Genomic DNA, 23,211 nt, shown 5'->3' with positions numbered 1-23,211 from the left:
TTTAATCTTTATTTATCAAATTATTTTAATTATATTCGAGAAGCGGCCTAATAGGTTTCCCATAAGGTGAACCGACGACATACTCAAGATCGCGGATAGGCGCTGGATGCGGGCAGCGATTTTTGGGAGATGCCTATACCGCGCGGTGGTCATGACGATCATCACAAAGGCACATGCAAAAACCTAAAGCGAATATTATAATTAATATTAATATTAGTAATTACTTGGTCGAAATTACACAATTTTTATTTATCGTCGCTGTTGTTGTTTTCGTCGTTCCGGCCCATAGACGCCCATGCAAGTCAGAGCCTTTCCCCAAAAATATCTATGGGAGAATATACCATAATCACCACGTTTTGTAGGCAGGTTGGCGATCGCAGTGTGGTATTATAATACGCAAGCGATACTGCTGTTCATCCAATAAAAATTTTATCGTGAGCGGTGACAATTCTGTATAATTAATGCACAAAGTGAGAATTACCTAAGATTTGTATTCCGGGAATTGGACCCGCGACCTACTATCGCAAGTCTTAGTCTTCTATCGCTTGGCTATCAGTGCTCATTTTTTTATTATCAGTATACAATACCGTTACAGTTACATAAATTATTCGAATATAGCAGCGAGAATTCTGCGCATGTCTTTAAAAGCTGATATGAAAGTAGAAGCTATGAAACGAGATCAAACAGATATAAAATACACATACTGGGCACGTGGAGAACCATTACGTGAGTTTTCTCTTTCTTCGCTGATAATGTAACAAAGATCAAATAACAACGCATATATTCAGACAGTTGGATTATTATAGCTAGCTATAAGTTGGACTTATGTGTATACAAGTGTTTTTTTAATTACTAAACTATTTACGTAAATTTTATGTACAAATTTAGTCCAAAACTTTATTTTACGTAGCTTCTGTAGTTTGTATTAGTGTTAATATTTTATATTTAATGTACAGACATTCTTTAATTGTTTTTATTTTAAATCTATGTATAAACGTATTTTTATTTACAGCTGCTGGTGAAAAACTAAAAAAACCCGAAAAAGAAGTTGAAAAAACTTAGATACGAATCTTTAATGACAATTTATTAAAGAATGATTTAAATATATTTGAATATATTGTTCATTTGAATATTTTATAATTCTTCCCTTTTGTAAATATTTAAAATAATATGCAATTAGCAGGGCATTGAAAATCGTTTGTTTAATGGTGAACGAGTATCGGAGGAAATTTTTGTGCTGCTTTTATAGATATCAGGACCTTTTTTGATGGATCTCAGTTTAATAGAAAAATTGTAGGTAAAAATATAGGTGATGAGAATTATTTAAGAGCTAGATTATTTTATTAAATAAATTTAAGACTTTCTATTTCTAATATTATATTATTAAGCTTTGAGTTCAATTTATCATATCACTACAAAACATGAAAACATTTGTTTTTATATTATTTAAGGAATTTTAAATGACTTGAAGTAATACGAAACTATTGCAGTCTAAATGTAATAACTACAATATAATGTTTATATTATCAAATTTAAAGCTTTTTTTATTTCTTGAATAATGACTTAGACAAGTTTTAATGTCAATAAGAGAGAGTTATATATCAGGTTACATACTATATGGGTGCTTCCTCGTAATAAATTTTCCATTTAGTCCACTTAACCCATAATAAACCAGGATGCTGTCAATAGTCTTACAATCGAGTGTAAACGGATTTAAAACTATATTGCGATGTTACAAAACACGCAATAAGTCGTCACGAGGTCGTAGCCGACAGACATTGTATAACAAACAATTCAAACAATTGTATGAGATCAATCCCATAAGGATCAAACAATATACGTTTAATGTATTCACGATTACGCATCGCCTTGTTTTGTCGACAAGAACCTACCTGTTGAATGCATTACACATTACATATATCAACTTTGTTAGTATACTAATAGATTTGTTTCTACTTCTCTAATTCTGATAAAATCGTAAGAAAGTATTGTACTTTTTATAGATGTACCAAAATTTTTTAAAATAAATGTTATAGTAATTTAACTAACAAAGTCCAGTAAACGTAAAAATGTTTATAACAATTGTCACTTGATTACTTACGCCTTGTTGTTAAATTTTTACTGTACACAGTAGTGAAAAAAATACTCGCTTTGGTTCGTAGAACTGTAAGAGGATATTAAATTACTTTTGTATTTGTAAGGAGATTTGGATTGCTGACCGTCAATTTAAAATAAATTATATTCTTTGACCAAGACTTCGAGTGTATAAAATGAATCGAAAAACTTGTAATGAATCTCAGTCTGTGGCATTTCATCGCAGTTGTTTCGTTTCTTTTTGATGTTTAAATCAGATATGAGCTTCCATTCAAAGCGCATAAGCCTTAATCTACCGTGGGAGAGTTGGTGAATATTACATATGTTTCTGTCGAGTTTTGTTCCAAGGATAAGCCTGGTTTCACTCGCGGTTTTATTACACTGTCTGAAAGCATTTTATATTATATGATTTACTCAGGGAGTGCGTTTAAAAAATATTATCCTAAAAGGTTTTAGCGACAGCTGTTAATACAAGAAAATAAAACGGTAAAAAATTTTGGACACAATTTCTAGTGAACACTTGTGTTGTTAGAAATTAAAATCCTATTGAACTTTCCTATAAAGTGAATACCTTTAATCCTTCCTGCTAGCCATCTACGCTAGCTACTGTGTTGACGAGCGTGGTTCTGATCTGATCGGACTGGTTATAACATAAGATACATGGCGTAGCATCGTTCCAAAGGCTCTTACCTGAGAAACTCGCAATCAATTAGGTTGGTTATTTTTTGTGATTCCTTCTAAAAATATCTTTTATGCAGTGGTTGAGCTCTTTCAAACTGTATTATTATTTAAAAAAATCCTTTGCACAGTAATAAGGTTTTTTACTAGTTTTTGTTCAGTAAACTTTTTTAATTTATTTAATGGTAATTCAGAGATATTATACGGGAATTTATAAAACCGTACACAGCCGTACCTACAAACAGTTAACTTATATTATATAACATATAACTTATGGAGTCTAGAGTAAAGTTAACAAGTTTATTTTTATTTTTTATTAACGTTATGGACATATCTGTTTATTGCCATTCGTATGTCTCGTACATACGAATGGCAATAAACAGCTATATTAGTGCATAAAGCACATTAATAAGATATGTTTGACACAAATAATAAGATATGTTTGTAGCGAGATGCTAAGTTAATTGCACAAGTGAAGCAGAAAGTCGGAAAGTCGAGCACGGGTAAGGAAATTATAAAATATTCCAGTAGCAGGTAGTATTAATTATTTTCTCAAAGAGCAGAGTCAAATAGGAATAGTTGTTAGAACCTGAAGCAATTACTACATACTTCGTAAGGCTTTTAGACATAGTCCTTTAGTTCTGTACACAATGTCATTTTACAAACGTACTTGCAAGTTTACGAACTTATTTAATTGACTATTGTAATGTTTTTGACTTTGCTCGCTATCTGATAAAAGTTGGGTTATTTCTAGCGTCTTCATTGAACAATAAATAAACCACGATTATTTAAACATAGCATTCATAAATTTAATTATTATTATAGTGTAGAGAGATTTTGAGAGAAAAATTTTCACTTTAAATACATTGCGTTCAAGTTAAATAGATCAACTTCACAGTTACGAGAATATGAAATAAAAGTCAACATTATTTTATTTACGGCATACGGCACCCAAAGTCCTTGCTTTTGGATCATTCCTAACGCTTTTAAACGTTTTGAAACTGTTGACGCATCTACTTGTAACGTTTTCCCAAGCTCTACTAACGTTTGACATGGATCTTCTTTAAGCAATGCCTCCAATTCTTTGTCTTCAAATTTTGTCGGTGCTCCAGAACGCTCTTTGTCTTCAAGGTCAAAATCATTACTTTTGAAGCGCCTAAACCAGTCTCTGCACGTTGTATTCGACAAAGCATTGTCACCATATGTCTCAACGAGAATTCTGTGTGCTTCTGCTGCAGATTTTTTCTGAATAAAGCAGTGCAATAAAATTCCCCGCAAAAACACTTTATTTGGCACAAAAGTACACATTTTCACAAAAGGCAAATAAATATGTAGTTGACACTGTGGTAAACTCTATTCTACTATAATTTGAGGTTACATATAGCACTACTTTGGTGATTTGTTACCGTACGAAATTCCAGGCACAGAGTGCCGCAATGCCATCTTTCAAAAAACAGCGAGAACTTGTTCAAGGTCCTAATATTTAAAATATACTTCTATTATAATAGAAAATAATACATAAAAGATTTTTGAAGTGGTGTAATGGGCCATAATATCTTAACAAAATTAAATTTATTTAAGAAAATGAAACGACAGTTAGCATTTTCTATTTCATTTTAGGATATAATTGTATAGACATTTAATTAAAGATTTTTTTGGGAACAAAGATTTATTTTACTTGTTACACGTGTTTCAAATTAATTACATCTTTTGGTTTCTGATGGGAAATTATCTGTTATGATCGCGATAAGGTTGCGCACGTAGCGAAGATTTATAAAAACTAATTAAATATATGATTGCTTTAATTTTTATTAACTAAATAACAACACACTCGTGGGGAAACACCAGGCCTCTGACAGGAATCGTCGGACAAGCTGAAATAGGGAGAAAAATTAATAATAATGAATAACTACTCTTGAAGATTATTAAAGTAGGGCAAATGGTTACATATAAAATTTCAAGCAAAAAATGTATAAGTAAGTAAATATTTGGCTTACCCCAAAAATTTTGTCTTTTGGTACTTGAGATTATATTTTGACTTTTTCAATGATCTTTTATTTCATTAAATGCTATAGGATACGTTCTTGTTATAATTATAAGAATCAAAATTTGTAATGTATTATGGTTTAAATTTAAAATTAAGTATATGCAATGTTATAACATGTTAAAACAGATGTGATTTACATCGGGGCAAGTAATAATTAATTGTTGAAATTAAGTATTATACCCAAGACTTTTTACCTTTTTCACATCGTTGACCATAGTATCCAGTGCCTTCACATTTACAAGCGAACCCGGGGTCCTGTGCTGTTTGAATGCAAATACCGCGAACGCACGGTTGTCGGTAGCAAACGTTACTATTTCTTTCTGTATAAAAATAAAAATGATGGCTTTGATTAAACAGAAATGGTATAGCGCCGATTAAGTTGTTTTTATAGCGCCTATAATCGTTTCTTAGTTTTCATGGACCGAATGACTTTTGGGGCGTTAAGGCTTGGGAGTGGGGAACGCGGACCGGCAAACGTAGCACAGGACGTCCACCACAAGGTGGACAGACGACCTTTTAATGCCGTCGGATGACGCTGGCTGCAGACCCCTGTTATGCAGTGGATGTTATATAAAATGATAATTAAATTGCTTTTAAAACTTTGCCCTATGCAGAATCGATATTAGATTGTGCAGAATGCTTTAAAAAAATTGTCGCTGCGCTTTGCTACGCTTTGCTAAAGGTACAATTTTATATGAAAAAACTACGATAGACTAGAACCATGATAGTGTTAAATTTATAAGTGAAACCTGACACTAGGTTTTAAAGTATAATATAATTTAGAGTTGAATCGCTTTTATTAATAGACCTCTATGAAAGTGTCAAATAAACTCTACCAAGTTTGTAGGGATTTTTCCTCAAATCAAAAGACGTTTGGAACTCTAGTAGCTTCATTTGAAGTTGAGGAATGTTAACTATTCATTCATAATTCATAATAGTTTTTAATTTGGTTTTGATACAAATGTTGTACTTTAATTTGTACAAAGAAAGAGTGAAATTTATGACTATCCATAATAAGTGTTAGTGTGCTGATTCTGCTGATGCTGATTGATTGAATTCTCTAGAGTTCAGAAAAATGCAAGAATAAATGTTAAAAATTGAAGTGTATATCCAAAAAAAAACACAACGTGTCACACATATTTAAAATGACTATTCCATTATGTATTCTGTTTCAAACTGGCTGCTGGATGTCGCATCGAGTATTATGATAATATCTATAGACCTTTAGATAATTTTTACCTCTTAATGCGCTTAAGCAAGCTCTTCTCGTTCTGTAAATGTATTCCGTTTTACAACCAAATCCGCAAGTGCACGTCGTCCCGTAAATCTTGCATCCATTTTGTGTCTGATTGGGCTCACATGATTCTACGTACCCTGTATCCAAAAAAGGCTTGTAAGCGTGTTTTGTAAATTGGACGATTTATTGTTGAAGATTTCAATAAAAACTTTCAAACTAACTTAAAAACTTTTTCTAGAATCAATAATCTTCATTGGCAATAGATGATTACAAATCTGTAGGAGGAGTAATTATTAAACATAGTAAATTTTTGTATGGCTGCGGTTGATTTATCTCAACAAAAAAAAAACGAACTTTAAAGACCTTGTCCCATTAATAATTATAACTTCATTAAAAAAAGAAAACACTTGAAATTATTGTTACATTTGTAAGTACACATTGAGGTCGCTCGTAGATTACGGCACGATTTCTCGCTTAAAGAGAAGGCTTGTAACCAAATAGTGATAACGTTACAAAGCTGCAAAAGGCTCAGAATGTTGTTTGGTTGTAAAGCGCGGTTCAAATAAAGCAATGTACTAAGTAATGAACTCATTAAATATAGAACAAACGGTCATCGCACAGAGATGTATTTATCGGTATTTGATGTCATAGCAACAAAGGATATAATAGAGATAATAATATATTATTGACATTATTTGCGTTAGGATGTTTTTATCAACGGACGCTTCCGTTCCTAATTAATCGTTGGCATGTTTCCCGGAAAATTGTATAAGTATTCTGTGATAATAATAAATAATATCTCAAACATTGCGTGATCATTAATTAGTAGATACCGGTGACCGGGATTTCCATAACTATCGAAAAATAATAGAGCTCCAATTAAATGAATTTATTCAAGTTGACATATACATATATCCGACTTTCAACATTGACATTTGACAGCTGTTAATAAAGCAGAGCAATCCTAATGGTATGTTTACGCTCATATTAAAACTCAAAAGCGACATTGAGGAAGACTTCGTATTACGTTTAGCTTAAATTCTTTCTCTTAAGGTGACTTTATTTTCGATGTAAATCTCGGCAACATAAAAATGAAATTAATACAAATGGCACTGGTGCAAGAATTATAACAAAAACAGAAAAACTTTTAAAGCTAATACTGTGTGGCATAGTTTGTGCGTATGTCTAGGTAAATATTTACAAGATTCCTCAACAAACTGTAATATTTCTGGCTTTTATTCAACAGATTCTGGTATTCAAAAAGATCAATAAGAAAGTAAAATCATTTTATAAACAGGTGGTTCAAAAAGAAGATTTATTGAAAGGAAATAAACTAATGAATATTTTTGCATACAAATATTAAATACTGTGCTGCTATTTGAAGCTTTTCAGTTATATATCTTGTACAAAGTTTTAAGTAAATGTGAAAACCTTGTTATAAAGTCTTACGTAGACAAATATGTTAAGCAACTAATGTTTCCAAAACTTATATCGAGTTTATATTTAATAACCTTGATTTGAAAATTAAAATTTTGTCTAGAATACTCATGATAGTATTGTCATTAGTGTGAATTCTCCCTGATACTCAATTCAAATTAAAAAAAAATATTGTTATTGGAAGGGTTGTCTCGGTAATATAATTTAGGCCAATTTACAGAAACGTTCAATGTCGCAAGCATAACAGAATTCGATTATGTTACAATTACGTGAACAACATATAAAATCATATTATGTAGTTATGAAATAATTAAGGGAGAACTTTTACTTACGCTTAGATATAAAGGGCTTTTTGCAAAATACAACAACACAGAAAAGCTCGTTACATTTTAAATTAAATCAACAAAATGCGCAAAATAAGATAATAATTTATAAGATTATATTGTTAATAAAATATGTTAAATTTCTTTGTGTAACTAATATGTAAAGATTTTAGTTTTCTTAATAAAAATGATAGTTACTCTTTGGAATACGTAGTGTAAAATATTATGTAATTCGTCTTTTTAATATATACTTCTACACTATCTAAAACATACTGGGTTAACGGAGCTTCTAACCATTATTTACAACATATATCTTCGTTGTTAGAAAGAAGTTTCTTGTTGGAGCGCCAAGGCCAGTGATAATGAATTGTTTACTGACACCGTTGCACCGTAGATCATAATTACAGGCTTTCCTCAGAGTAATGGGAGTTAATTTATTTATGATGTAATTGTGTAGTGATCAAAAGCTATATATTACATATGCTTAATAGAGAAGAAACATCAAAAAAATTTTAGTTGAAATTTGTTATCGCTGTAAACAGGTTAGATAAAAAATTATGATTTTTTATGCATTTGGACAAGTGAAAGCAGATTAAAATTGATTAAAAAATGATTTATTTACATAAATACATACACAAAGTATAAGTGTAATAATTGTGTACATACACAATGTATAAGTTTTGAACTTCAACAAATTTAACAAGAAAAGTAACTTTTATGATAACAACGGCTTTTAAGATACAAAGAAAATTTTAAAAGAAATAGAAAAGTTTTTTGATTAAAAATATATTTGAAATGAAATTACTTAAATAGTAAATATGCTCTCGCAAGCGTTAAGATCGTAAATGTACTTAATTAATAATGCTTTACTAACAAAATTTAATAATTATTTATTATTGCCTTGTAAATATCAGTGAACCCTACATATAATTCTTAATTTTAAATAACAGTTATAGTGTTCTGTGTAAACAAAAATAAAGCATTAAATAGCTACGACAAAATTAAACGAATTGATAGCAGAGGCTTCAAATAATTATATTTACCGACCATCGCGTAAATATACTTACAAAATAGACAAGTGATGTTGAATGCCAGAAGGATTACGCTGATGGCACGCATTGTCGGTCAGATGTGCAGGCCGTCACTGTACATTTACTGATACCGCATTTCCTCTGAAAGTGTGAACGCCCGTCGTATCAAACCATATCTATAACATTTAAACTACGACCTCTAGATTTGAGTGCGTTCTTTGTTTACTCCATTAATGTAAAGAATGAATATCAATGATCGTGGCATTCTAACAATGGCTTATACTTTAACGCAGTTAATTAATGTAACTGGCACTTACATTCTTAGAATACTCGTAAAAGGAATTTAAATATGATCACATAAAATTTTGCAGTTTTTGTTTATCGTCGATTCATAACTATTTAAAGACATATCATCCATAATGTAAGGAAATCATCTAACATCAACAGTGGTAGTGAGACTACAGAAAAGATATTCTTAAATAAAGGGTGCTAATTTATTTACAATTCGATATATTTTTGGTACATTAATTTTGCTATAACAAACATAATAAAACACTTTAATTACTAAATCTGAGCTACTGCTATTAAAGACAGGAAAAACAAATTACCCTTATTAAAGTTGGGAATCAGAAAGGTCAGCGGAAATTTGAAATTATAAATTTTACGTATAATTTTAAAATTGTTTTTCTGAGTTTTGCCATTGATTTTTTTTGTTAAACTTAGCACAAAAGCACAGTTTTTGTAGATATTGCACCCAAATATATCACGTTACATTTCGAAAGTTATTGTGAACTGTTGTTCATTCCAATCAATAAACTTTGTGCTTATAATCACAATGCTTCTACGATTTTAGTAAACAAAATAGATAGTAAAAAAGTATGTACTCACAGATTACACCGAAAAGCACAGACAGGGCTTCCGCACGCAGCCGATTCTAATTAAATAATGCCTCTGTGGCACTAACGCTCGCTTTTATAAGCTACGTTCGCACAATTTCTTCCAAGATTGTACTCCATTTCTAAAATATGGCATCTCTTGATCGGACAGCAATATAGCGGCCCTTATTTTTTCCAATAAATTGTCCAGCACCAATAGGATGGTAATCAAAGTGAAACACCTTACATTAACTATAACACTGCAAAATGTTTATAAAATACATTACAATATCTTTTTTATTGAAAAGTTTTGAAAAGCATTTTGATAGCAAACAATTCAACACATCAATAACCACATCATGACGGAATAGGCTTCACATAGATTTTTTGCGCGTCATCGAATACCACATATGCCTTTAAATTTGTCTCTAAGGAATCCCCATATTTTCTTTTACAAATATAGATTATGGCAACCCAAAGCCATGGGCACATAGTATTCTGAATTGCTTAGTACGAAACTTTTTAACTTTGATTTATGAGAATTCTCATATGCTACCATCCAGCTCCTCTTCGTTGTAAAATCGCGGTGCTCATGGAGCGCATAACAAAGAGACAGTAGCAATACCGATAGAAATATCGTCCAGGCACATGGCTGGCTTGTACAACTTTACTACAAACAGAGACATCGCCAAAACGGGGGACTGACGTGTACAACATCATCACTGTCAGAAGCATCGCCGAAACGCACATCTCGCTTGTAAAACTTCAACAGAGCCAGGGAAATCACAGAACAACATGTCTGGCTCATATGGCCTTTTTCGTCTCCTCTTTTTATTAGTTTCTCAATCCTTTCTCGCTTTCTTACGATCTTCTCACTTGATTTACACTATTTTCTCACTCAATTCTTACTTCCTTCTCACCTCTTTCTCATTATCTTATCATTGAATTCTCACTACTTTTTCATTCTTTTATAACTTCATTCTCATTTTCTCCTTACTTCGTTTGCACACGATTCTCACTTCCTTCTTAATCGATTTTCACCAACTGCTCACTCAATTGTCACGTCCTACTCATTCAATTATAACCTTCTTCGTACTTCCTTCTTAATCGATTTTCACCAACTGCTCACTCAATTGTCTCGCCCTACTCATTCAATTCTAACCTTCTTCTCACTTCCTCCTTATACAATAATAATAATAATACTGCGGGATCGGATCAAAAATGTGGAGGTTCGCAGAATTCGTTAGAAGAATTATTCGTGCAACTGACTACCCTTTGGGCTGGTTCTCGAGAGGTGATCACGCTGTACGACCGCGGGTAAGCCTTCCACTAGGTGGATCGACGACACAATCCTGGTTGCAGGATGTCGCTGGTTGCAGGCAGCACAAGACCGTCGTGGCGATCTTTGTGTGAGGCCTAGCCTTTCAGTGGCAGCGGTTTCAATCAGCTGACATGATGATTGCTCAATGATATATGTATATATTACGTAAGTAATATATACATATATTCCCTTCGAATAGAATTTTCCAGTTATTGCCACCACATACAATTTATTAACTATGAAGTAAGCGTAAGATCTAGAAGATTAAAATAATATCCATCTTTTGCATTTCCTTATATTTGAGTAATATTTTTATACGTATGCAAATATAACTTTACTTTTAAAAGACCGATGGCCGCGTAATTATTTTATTTTGTACGACTTATTTTATTTCAAGTCTTGGAGCTATCCCCGAAAATTGAATTTTCTGTGAAATTTCGTCTATAGCTTTTTCGAAAGAAAATATATTTGTATGGTTATATACACTACATATAAATAACCATACTTATATTTTGGGTTCAGGTTTTAAAGCTTTTTTAGCATTGTAATTTTTTTTTTGGATTAATTTTCATACCTGTTATCATACCTAATGTATAGTGTTAAACTAAAAGCACTTTTTTATCTTCTTAAACTGCTATTCCAATATTTATTCATGTCAATAATACTTAGCTTTAATACTTGTTCATATTTGTCAATAATGTACCCTCAAATAAAATTTTATCTTATACGTTGAACTCTAAAACGTGAGGTCAACGACCGGGGTAAGTAGGATCCATAAATTTGATCTTTATTTAAATGTAACCATTATTATGGTTTGTTTTAAATATAATTATTAATATGATTTGTCTTAAGTTTTTTCACAAATAACAATACAAAGCTTTTTGTTTAAGAACCATAAACAATCATTTATTTTAAACATTAATCAATTCACCATTAAGTATTATAAATTAATTTATAATACTTTAATTAATTTATAATACTTTGATGTTAATTATTGCATGAAGAATAAAATAGAAGAAAATTTATAAGTTAATATTAGAAAAATTTTGCCAAAGACTTCTGATATCAGAGTTTTTTTTCTAAGAGTTAACGCGCAATTAACATCCTTCACATTTATAATTATGCAATTCCTTAGGATATTTCTCACTTTAGACATAAAAATATGTAGCAGTAGTATTTACTTATATAATATTTAGAAATAAGAAATATATTTCATTTTTGATTTTTCAGAACCTGTTAGGCCATATAGTGGGCAGAATAGATGGCAGCTGTGGCCTTAATGTTCTGGAGCACAGACCACGGACCGGCAAGCGATGCATAGGAAGTCCATTCGAAGTGGATAGACGACTTAATTAAAATTGACCGAAAACTGGAAATCGATTAGCAGTAGACGTTCAACAGCTGTGATGATGATGAAAGTTTCTGATATTAAAAATATCAGGTTTTGAAATAGTTTCTGTTTATAAATTAGCAAACGCAATATTAAAATTTAACAGATATGAAGATAGGAGGTTATTACATATCTTTTCTATTCCCTCTTCAGTCTTTAACCCCTTCTCTCTTTTCTTCTGTACTTCCCTAATCACTTCCTTTGAACTCCTCTTTTTTAATCTATATTCCGTGTCTTTGTTTTTACAATCAAAATTGATACGTTGTTTTTTTTGCTCTTGTTCTTGCATGTCACAGTGTTCGCTTGTATTGATGGCAAGTTATGTAATACCCTTCTAAAACTATTTCACACACAATGGTTAGATTTTAAAATTACAGTTTGGGTGATCACTTCCTTGTCCCTACTCCATATTGCCATGTTTAGGTTGTAGAGCAGTACCGGTGTGCTGAGTACCGATTCCGCTACTTCGATGAATCTTGCGATTGCATTTTGGGTCTCATCCTCGTGTATTAGCATATCAATACACAAATAATACATCAGTTCGTTTGTGATATTGCTACCGCCGCATGATGGACACTGTGATACAGCCTGAGTGTATCTGTTGTTCGACCAAGAACGATGACTGCTTCACACCATAGCTTCTGTGGCTCGTGGAAGGTGAGCGTTCTTGAACTTTTCCCTGTATTAAAGTCTCGGCTGATGAGATATTTTTCATCGGCCGAGGTCTGTTCAACTTTAGATTTGCTGATGACATCACACTGTTGGAAGCAACAGATAGCGAACTTGCGGAATTATTCAAGAAGATGGAACGTGACCATGAAATGTTTGAGATATCAATCAATAGGGCGAAAAGCAAAGTATGCTATTATATATGTATTGCTAGAGGAGGACAGTTCTTACAGACCGCAGCGCCCCCAAGGATAGAGTACGTAAGAGAAATCGTATATTAGTACAGGAAAGGTGATTTTCTCATTTCCCTTCTTACTACTTTTCTCACATCATTGTCACTTTTCTACTCAGTTCCTTTTTACTTCTCTTCTTACATTTTTATGAACAACACCCATTTTAGCAAAAAAAATAAAGTCCCTAATCGAATTAAAGAAAAAGTGTATCGGGCATTGACACAGCATCCGAGGGAACTGGCAAAAACTAACTTTACTGCTAGTCATGGTATCCCTGGTTGCTCCTGGTGACCCGACAATATGTCAAGAACTTTTTTATATGTATATACATATCAGTAATACGTGATTTTAATAATACACGATTACGAATATACATGTAAACATTTGAATGTGCACGCATATATTTATTAACGTTATATCTTGGTTTGGAAAATTGTTTTGTAATTTTATATTAAACGGAAAAAAGTCTGTACAATTTTTCACAAGTTATAATAAGAAATTGACGCTTTGAGGGAGAATACAATTTTGTACGTAATATTTATAATGAACTGGCGAAGCTAAAAATATCCCTTTGAAATAATCATGACCTCACGTATCGCTTCTAGAGGCTTTTATAAGGAAACCTTTTTTTTTTGATAGGCATTAAACGACACATGGCTACGTATGTATGTACGTACTATGTATGTTTTTAAAATTGGTTATCAATCTTAATTTACACGCGTAGGTTATTACGTTTGCTAATATCGTTTGGTATCAATATATTAGCAACCGGTTTTGATAATCATGGCTTTGATTCCGTTGCCATATATTATACGTTTTAAACGTGGCACTCAGCATCCGATGAGTTTCCTGAAGACCTTGTGGTTTCGTGCTATGAAACTACAAAGACTAAAAAATGTACAATATAAAAGACGTAGAAAAAAGAAAACCGGATATAATTAAAACTTTTTATTATCACAAAGATATCATAAATGGCAGAACATATTTTGGTAAGATATAAAAAATTATAAACACTTAAAGTTAATTTTTACTATTTTTAATTTGCAATATTCTTAAATAGTAAAAGAACGTTGAGAGAACTATAAAAAAAGAAGCCACTAAATAATGAAGCTAATATCAAATGGTATGTATTAAATTAGTCAAGTGTACAAGTGAAATACTTAATTAGTAGTAATCTGTATAATTCTAATGGCAGAAAAATGTTCCTCGTGTTGCGAAGGTATTTTACATGTTAATGGTTTTATATATTTTTTCCTGAACAGTATATATTTTGTGTACATTTTAATCTAATGCTTCGATGTTCTTTGTTCATTAATCTGTGTACTTGTTAAATTATTTGAGAGGTAGTGTAAATATTTACAAAGGGTGCCTCTGGGCCTTCTTGTAGCCAGTTGTCGGTCGAATAAGTATTGTTATGCTTTTCGATAACATGAAACGTGTAGGCGTGGCGACTTTTTTCTGATTTATTCGGAGCGCTTTTATGGACTACATTCCCATCTAATAAGATACAGGTACCTGTGAAAAAATAAGAAAATAAGTTTTATTTTACGCTTAGAATAGAAAAAAGTTTTGACGAGAATTAGTATTGGTAAATCATGTCTTGCTATTTTTATATTGCATATCTCTATTACATGTTTTGGACAGAATGTCCAAAACGTGTCTTGCTAAATGTCAAAAATTAATAAAGAGTTATTAACTAGCATAAGTAATGTTAGTCCAATATAAAACATTATGAATTATATTAAGTTTATAATGAAGACTATTTATTTTAATATCTCGATTACTATGATTTAAGCTAACCAATCTGATCGCTAACATATATTTCTATAAAAATGATTGTGTTATAAATTTCCTACCTTTTCGGACAGGTACTGCTGTAAAACTTGATTGTGGATAAACTGGCGCCGGTCTATCGTATATCAAGGTTTGCATAGATTCCTTGTCAGGGTTCCGTATGAGGCGCCTATGAATACCTGATTTATGTGACCCGGGAACGATCCAGAGACATCCATTGGAAATGGTAGCATCCTGAAGTGCTATCCAGAAGCCGATCGGCGGAATTGGGTCCGTGTGTAGATAAGTCGAGTCTTGGTGTGGTATCACTGTAATTGAAAATTAAAAGATATACTCCTTTGAAATTTACGATGATAATAATAAAAGTAACGATTGATAACTTTTGTTTTTAGTCATAGGTCGATTTGTTTAATATTTAGGCTCCGCGTCGTAGGTTGTAGTTACAAAATCTATTGTATTGAAAAATTTATGTGGGGTAAGACTGTTTTGAATTTTTTTACTGGTCATTACTTGAACCGGCAATAAACGTTTTAAAACATTGCAATCAAAGAAATCAATTAAATTGCTAAAACAAAATTAATAGTTTAAATTTAATTAAAAATATACTTGTCAGTCTTATAGTTAAATAAACGATATGTTTGTATACAAAGTTTTATTTGTTTTTAATTAAAAAAATTATAGTTCGCTAATTTTCCTGCAACGAAAATTGTCCTATTGATTACATGGGATTATGTGATTAGTACAAATCATACATACAACTAAAAAATTTATGGGAATATGTCATAGTGAATTATTATTAAATTACTTAATTTATGTTCATTGAATTAGATAAAAAATAATTAACGAATAGGTAAATAATATTATTTAAAAAAGTAAATGGAATTAAAGTTATTATTGAGGAATTCATAAATTGTTTTTTTTTATTATTACGCACAATTATTGCTTGACTTTTCCGTCCTAGATCGAATCATAAGTACGAAGAACCGTAGAGTAGCGCGGGACATCTACACACATGGAACTCCATTGTTAGACAGTAAATCATTAATGGCGGAGGGCCGCTTTAAGTCTCCGTCAACTGAATATGTCAGCTTTAAATCATCATGCATGGGCCATAGTGATATTTACCCACGAGGTAGACAGACGATTTTTTTTAAAGTCATCTAAAGACGCTGGGCGCAAACTGCTTCCAACCGGTGTTATAGGAAATCTACGAGGAACTCCTACGTCCAGCAATAGACGTTATAAGGTTAAAATGATGATGACGGAGGTGATCGTTGTCCAAAAGTTACAAGATATTTAACTGATTTTGTTTTGAAATATAACAAATTATTTTTAATAAACGATTACGCTAGCAAATATATATTTATAGTTAGACATATTTAAAATCGATATACCTTCACTACCTACGCCTGGATTCTTGTAAATATACATGCTTTGAACAACGGCAGGGTCTATTAAACCAAGTTCTTTGCAAACATTTTTCACTCTATCACTGTACGTGTAACACCTGAAGATCGGTTGCAGAAGGTGTAATGCGTGACCAACCTAAAAGTAAAATACTATTTTATATGTATTATTATATCATAAGTCATTGATCTTCAAAGATCTGATCCCGAGTCTGCCTTTAGTTTTTCAAAATTTCTAAAAAGAATTTATTTTAGTTATAGTAAATAGTTTGTAGCAAAAGATAGAGCATCATATTAAACCTAAAATAACAAATGATGTTCGTTAAAACAAAATTAAAAATGAACTATTTCATTTAGCAACCTTTTAGATGGAATAGTTTATTTTGAACTATTTACTTAAGTTTTGATCTCACTCTAGAATATACAAAATGGCCTTTTTGTAACGGGGAAAATTGTTTTGTTGCCACTTACCTTGTTTAATGAAATGCTTGGGTCTACTTTTAGCTCGCCATCGGGATTGACTGCATCCGCTTCAAAAAAATACCTAATCTTGTCATTACTTTCAAGAAAGTACTTGTCTTTGTGCAACTGCAACTAAAAAAATATTTATTAAGAATAAAATGGTTATTTCAGATATTTACTTCAATAAAGGTAAATATGAGAAGAAATTAAAAAGTGTAAAAAAAACACGTAAGTCGATACGTACAGTGTGATTCGATTCGTCGGTGGTAAAAATTGGCTTTGGGTTTGTATCAGCCACTTCTTTGGTAAAGTTGAGCCCCGCGGAGACTAGCTCATCGCATTCTGCTGGTCGCAGAAAGTCCTCCAAAACGACGTAACCGTCTTTATCCAACTGAAAAATTATTAAACTCTCCGTTATACTTATTACCTTTTAAGCTTAGTAATACAAAATTTGATTAGAATCGTCATTTCAATCCTGGGTGTCGGTCCCACTGCAAGGTATAGGCCTGCTCTCAAAGATATCTATGGGTATATACCGCCGACCGCGGTGTGGTATTATGGTACGCAGAGAACGCTGCTGCCCATCCTCTGGAAACTTATTTGTGAGTAGAAGCAATCTTATATAATTAATGCACAAAGTGTGAATTACAAATGATTGCATCCCGGAAATCGAACACTTGGCCTACTATCTCTAGTCACAATCCTCTACCGCTTTTGTTACCAAGCTCAGGCTTGAGCTGGTACACAGGACTTCTATGCTCAACCACTGATCAGAATAAGATCGGTAAAATAGAGGGTTGAAGAAGAAAGTGTTTGTATTAATTCATACTTCACAAATAAAAATATCATTAAATGTTGTATTGAAGGCCTGATTCGTTGAATTGATGATTCCAATATCAAAACACATAAAAATTCATTTTCCATCTAACATAATTTCTTTCATAATTTATATATAATTTCAATCCATCGTATACATAATGCTCTTTTCTGAATCAATCCTGCCTAAAGTATAATGGAATAACATGTACAAAATAATAGAATGCAAGCTTTTTAAAGCCTTAGGTTTGTTATTGTTATGGTACTTAAAATGAAATAAATAATTCGTAAAACCGTTAATTCTATCTATCATCTATCTATATCTATCTTCTTAATAAACGGCTATTTGTTACAAAAAACACAAAATTAGTTTAAAAAAAAATGGTAAAAATAGTAAGGACCTTTCAGGAGTACAATAAATGTTTTGTGAATGTTAATTTTAATTTAAATTTTTCGCCTAGACTTTTATTGCGGTTGGAAGCGACCTGCATCCTAAATCTTCTGACAATATTAAAAATAGTTGATTGTCCACCTTATCGGTGGACGTTCAAGGTTGCGTCTGCCTTTCTGTGGTTTCTGATATTAACTTAAGCCCCGTAGGCCAATTATTCATTCGTCCTTAATTTATTCTATTCAAAATTTGGAGCCCCAGAAAACTTTTTAGTACCACCTCTTTAATATTAAATGTCAGAAATGAGCAGCTAAATTATTACACAGCGTGATATCGATCTTTTCAATTTTCCAGTAACCGTTCAAAACGTGAAGGCAAACTGGGAATTGTGTAAAGTGTCTGTCGAGAATTCGGTACATTCAATGTACGTATAAGATTGATTCTTGATTGTTAAAAGTAATATCACAATATATTTTTCTATGTCTATACTACATAGTAGCATTTTCTAAAAGATTGAAAGAGCTGGTAATGGTTCCTGAAAAGTTTTTTATATTGAAATTGAATAAAATATCATGAAACAAAGCCCAGTGAATTTGAAAGTTGAAGTGACCAGAGGTTGCGAGCAGAATCGTTGGCCGCTAAGCTCCAAGTTTTTGTAATGGAGCCTACGAAAATGCATGCGGGGAATAAGATGTGGCTACCGCCCACAAGGTGGACGAACGACTTTGCCAAGGTTGTCGGATACCGGAAGCGTGTAATTATTTAAAAAATATTGTAGATTAAGCTTCAGTAAATTTCAATATAGGGACAAGCGGTGTATTTGTTCGTCAGTTCAAAACGATGCCACGTGAAAGTATCACGTTGCTCGGTTATTTTAGTTCACAATTTTTTTAAAATTGTAAGCGCTCATTTCGTGTCAAAATATTTAAATAAGTCGACATTTCTTAATAATTGTTTTTTTTTGTATACTACTACATAATAACTACGTCCAATAAGTCATTACCGGGCGAAGGTTATCGAATATTTGATAAAGCACTATTAAAAAAATGTAGGGTTTTGGTCGCCAAGTTGATTAAGTGAAATCAAAAGTTCATAAAATAAATTCCTTACACCAATAAAATCGAGTATTTTGATTAGTTAAAAGGAAATTTTTACATTCACATTACATTTAAATGAAATAACCAAAAGAATATTATTTCATTAAATCTTCAAAAGCATAAAAAACACGTGTACCCAATTAAAATACATTTAAATAAATTCAAGAAACCTCTTTAAAGCTATCGATACTTTGTCATTACGTACTATCTGGTCCGACAGATTTCGTGTACTGACAAAGTTTGATAGCCTGTCGCAGTCCAATAAAGAAATAAATAAGATGTAATTCAGGGCGATTCACTTTATTCATTGACATAATGCTTTAATAATGAACAACGAATTTTTACAAAAAAGTTTTCTGAAAGTACGCTGTAAGACATTCATAGTAATATGATTATATTTTTATATTTTTATAACAATGCTTACTGAACTATGTTTTTGGCTTGATTACATTCTTACAGGTAGTATTTTGGTTTTTATTGATGTCTAATGTTTAACAGCTGTAGCTTGTTCTTTTCTAGTACTTTTATGAGAAATGTCAAATGTTGTTTTACTAGTATCTATGTAATTTTTGCCGCTTTTTATTTCGTTCCTATACATTCCATGTACTTTGACTTAAAAAATGAAATAAAAAATTCGCTAATTTCAGAAAACATTTCCCGATACTTTTATTTATGGAGATAGATAAAGATATATTAGAAACATTATTCTTACGATGAAAAGATGATCGTATAGACGACTAGAACATAATTTAAAGTAGATCAACGAACGGTGAAAATATAAGGCGCTTTGAAGTAAAAACTGTTTCCACCATTTCCTGTCATCCATGTTTACATTAGAACTAAGCATCGACATGAATCATCTTTCACACACGAACAACACGTCATTCATGTAAAATCTTTTGGCTCCAATTTTTTCTGTTTACTTGCAGATTTCAAAGCAACGACAATTTTTGTCTAATAGCAGCATTTTGCGTTACCTTTACGCACCATTTAATCAATTTGTTACTTTGTATGACATTGTAAATTATCTATCTATTAACTATTTTCAATTTTTTGCTGCATCATTCCACTAGTACAGGAAACGCTAATTTTAGACATAAACTCATACAGTTCGTCGGCAACTCGTCATGATTCGCTTTGGCCAGGTTTTGAGAAATTTAAATTATAAATAAACATAATACTCATACACATATAATATTTCTAGTAATATATAAATCTATTGTTAGATATGTTACATATTACTTTATTATATCATTCGATAAATAAAATTGTTAAAATATTCGAAATTTAAAATTTTAGACATATTAGCACATTCCATGCCATGTGGGGCGTATACGATAACCGCTGCACTTTCCGATCAGGCCATTTGCAGTTCTCATTGAAAAACAATGGATTCTTAAACAAATAAATTGTAGGGTCGAATATAGATAACTCCACATCACGTACGCGCGTACGTAATGCATATTAAAATTTATAACTTTTTCCCGATAATTATGGCTTTGCAGAATAGAAAAAGTATAAAGCACACGTCTCAAACGACTTTTTTTAACTTTTAAAGTGTGGGTTGTATACGCCCCACGCGGCCTGAATGGAAAATGTTCAAAAATTGCTGTGGCACGGAACGTATTAAAAATCATGTATGTATCATAGATATAACCTTAACGAGTAAAACGTGTTTTTATTGAATATTCGATATAATTTGCACCGTTGATTTTATACCGTTCTTAATAGGTAGCATATTTTAGTTTGCTGGAAATATTAAGAAGCGAAATGAAAAAGAAATATCAATCTCACCACAATTGTTATGGATTTTTGGACGGTGATCAATATTTTATCCAAAAAATGTTTAAAACAACTCTCTCATAAAATATTAATAAAAATAAATTGGTTTGAAATTTTCGAACATTAAGGTATCTCGGAGTTGATAATTGACATTAAATAGAGTAATTTTAATTAGTAACCCGATAATTGGTATTTTAATAATAAGAAACAAAACACTATCGACTTGAACTACAATATAGGCGCATTTGTACAGAAATGTAATTATTGTGTAGAAACAACGAGACAATACAATTAGATTAATATTATTGTTCCAAGAGTGCTTTAGAAGTCTGTATCTGATATAGTTTACTATGCTCACAATGGACTTTCAATTAGCACAGTAATAATGATTTCATCTCGTCATTATTTGTGTTTAATTATAAAGACAATGTATATCCAATTTTAATTAAAATATGTTCGATAATTGACATGCTGTTAAAATAAAGATAGGTATGAAAACCGGTAGTTGCATGATGCAATGTAAGAGATACAATTACGAGTACTGTTACTTGACATTGTATTGTCAATGTCGTTATTGATGACAAAGTGAATTGGATATGTACAAACGAATTACGCATCATTAAGCCCTCGCACACGTATGCAATGCGCAATAGCTATTGCATTAAGATTTTGAAACCAGTGAACGTTGACGTCAATTTTTTCATGATAATGTCTTTGGATTATATAACATATTCCTATAAAATTTACAAAAGGTAACAATCTGTATAAATAATTGACGGGCCTAAAACAAAGAACATTGACCTCTGGGCCATAATTCTTTGTTTAATCTACAATTGTATACTGTCTTTGTTATATCATTCAAGCTAATATGGATATTTTCTGGACGCATGCAAGCAGTATAGGAATGACGTGGCATTTTCAAAATATTTAATACAACATAACAGAACCGAGTTATTTTTAGAGATTTCTTTTATGGTGTTAGCAAATTGGTTACAGTACGCACAGCGGGTGGTATTTTTTTATATGATTATAAAATATGACGGAGCAATCACCTATTAAGAAACATTGTTATATTGATTTGATGACTAGGAGTAGTTATGTCCTTATCATTTTTGATGAGAAAAATGAAAAATATAGAAAGAGATAGATGATGCAAATGCTCAGTGTCAATAGACAATAATTAAATCTTTGTTCGATTTAATATTTCTAACCACACTATATTAAATAATGATTCTTTATAACAGCTTCAAAACAAATTGGAAACTTTATTTAAATAATATTAAATTGTTGGTAATAGTAACAAAACCGCTTAAAAAATAAAGCATTGTGAAGCAAAAGAAGTGTGCCGAAGTGACCGAAGTTCAATATTAATCGCAGAGCAAGAAACTTGTTCTTTATCAAATGAAACTTGATATTTTTTAAACTAAAATTTTAAAAAACTTACTCTATGGCGTATCGTGTCGCCCATAGCGCTTGACAATTAATTTCCTGTATGTAAACCAGCAATCACGTCGAACAAACACGAACAATAACACACTACTGAGAGGATCTCTCGAAACGAAGTCGATTGTGGGCTGCTCACCATTTCCATAGCGACTGCACGAGGTACAAATGACTTTGACGTGGTAGGTAAAAATAGCATGTACAACACATGGCTAATATATACATGTGGGTTGTGTCACCGTAAAGAAGCAGCAATGTATACTGAAATAATATTATTGGTCGTTTGTTGTATGATATGATGCGCTTGCGATGCGTCATCGCGCTCAATGCTCAATGACGCAGCACGGGTGGCGGGGGACGGGACTCGATTGACATCTGCTGTATACGTTTGACGTAGAACTTGAAATTGGTTCTTATTTCAATTTCTATACAAAATCGTCGCGTAGTAGTAGTAATTATTATTTATTTTTGTATTCTACATTGAGAAGGGAACATTTAAAAAGTTTAGAAAACGTGAGCAAAAATAAAAAAATTGATATTCGAAAATAATATTTTGGTTGTATAATGGCCCATGCCGAGGAAGCCTGAAACACCTTTTGCGCTCTACTCTTCAAACTCGCAGAATATCTAAATGCCACTAAGGCAAAAAAACCTTTAAATAAATATATATATATATATATATATA

The 23,211-nt window shown here is 31.7% G+C and overlaps 2 protein-coding genes across 2 annotated transcripts; both read right to left on the bottom strand.

Annotated features, from left to right (window-relative positions):
* Positions 1-4,464: 4,464 nt before the first annotated feature.
* On the bottom strand, positions 4,465-9,780 carry LOC137933045 (cubilin-like). The gene is made up of 5 exons (XM_068776783.1): positions 9,736-9,780; positions 8,884-8,988; positions 6,059-6,193; positions 5,014-5,139; positions 4,465-4,646 (listed from the first exon to the last, which is right to left on the bottom strand). The coding sequence occupies exons 2-5, from the start codon at positions 8,933-8,935 to the stop codon at positions 4,588-4,590; spliced, it is 372 nt and encodes a 123-aa protein (XP_068632884.1). The 5' UTR covers positions 8,936-8,988; positions 9,736-9,780; the 3' UTR covers positions 4,465-4,587.
* A 4,515-nt stretch (positions 9,781-14,295) lies between these two features.
* Positions 14,296-22,557, bottom strand: Phyhd1 (Phytanoyl-CoA dioxygenase domain containing 1). The gene is made up of 6 exons (XM_068776772.1): positions 22,528-22,557; positions 17,242-17,388; positions 17,007-17,129; positions 16,524-16,674; positions 15,192-15,437; positions 14,296-14,850 (listed from the first exon to the last, which is right to left on the bottom strand). Exons 1-6 carry the CDS (start codon positions 22,549-22,551, stop codon positions 14,663-14,665), a joined length of 879 nt encoding a protein of 292 aa, XP_068632873.1. The 5' UTR covers positions 22,552-22,557; the 3' UTR covers positions 14,296-14,662.
* Positions 22,558-23,211: the final 654 nt, after the last annotated feature.

The sequence above is a fragment of the Battus philenor genome, unplaced genomic scaffold (assembly GCF_028537555.1).
Source record: "Battus philenor isolate CCGP_79_NKW_IND1 unplaced genomic scaffold, ilBatPhil1.0.hap1 SCAF_1, whole genome shotgun sequence".
In the NCBI taxonomy this organism is placed as follows: domain Eukaryota; kingdom Metazoa; phylum Arthropoda; class Insecta; order Lepidoptera; family Papilionidae; genus Battus; species Battus philenor.
This window is presented reverse-complemented; position numbering and strand designations above follow the sequence as displayed.

Coding starts and splice junctions, on each gene's coding strand:
- Phyhd1 (XM_068776772.1), bottom strand. CDS start 22,551: ATGGGCGACACGATACGCCATAGA. Junction 15,438..16,523: donor TCCAGGCGTAGGTAGTGAAG/GTATATCGATTT, acceptor TTTCAATTACAG/TGATACCACACCAAGACTCG. Junction 14,851..15,191: donor AGCAGTACCTGTCCGAAAAG/GTAGGAAATTTA, acceptor ATTTTTTCACAG/GTACCTGTATCTTATTAGAT.
- LOC137933045 (XM_068776783.1), bottom strand. CDS start 8,935: ATGCGTGCCATCAGCGTAATCCTTCTGGCATTCAACATCACTTGTCTA. Junction 6,194..8,883: donor CAACATCACTTGTCTATTTT/GTAAGTATATTT, acceptor TTTTGGATACAG/GGTACGTAGAATCATGTGAG. Junction 4,647..5,013: donor TGGTCAACGATGTGAAAAAG/GTAAAAAGTCTT, acceptor TCCCTATTTCAG/CTTGTCCGACGATTCCTGTC.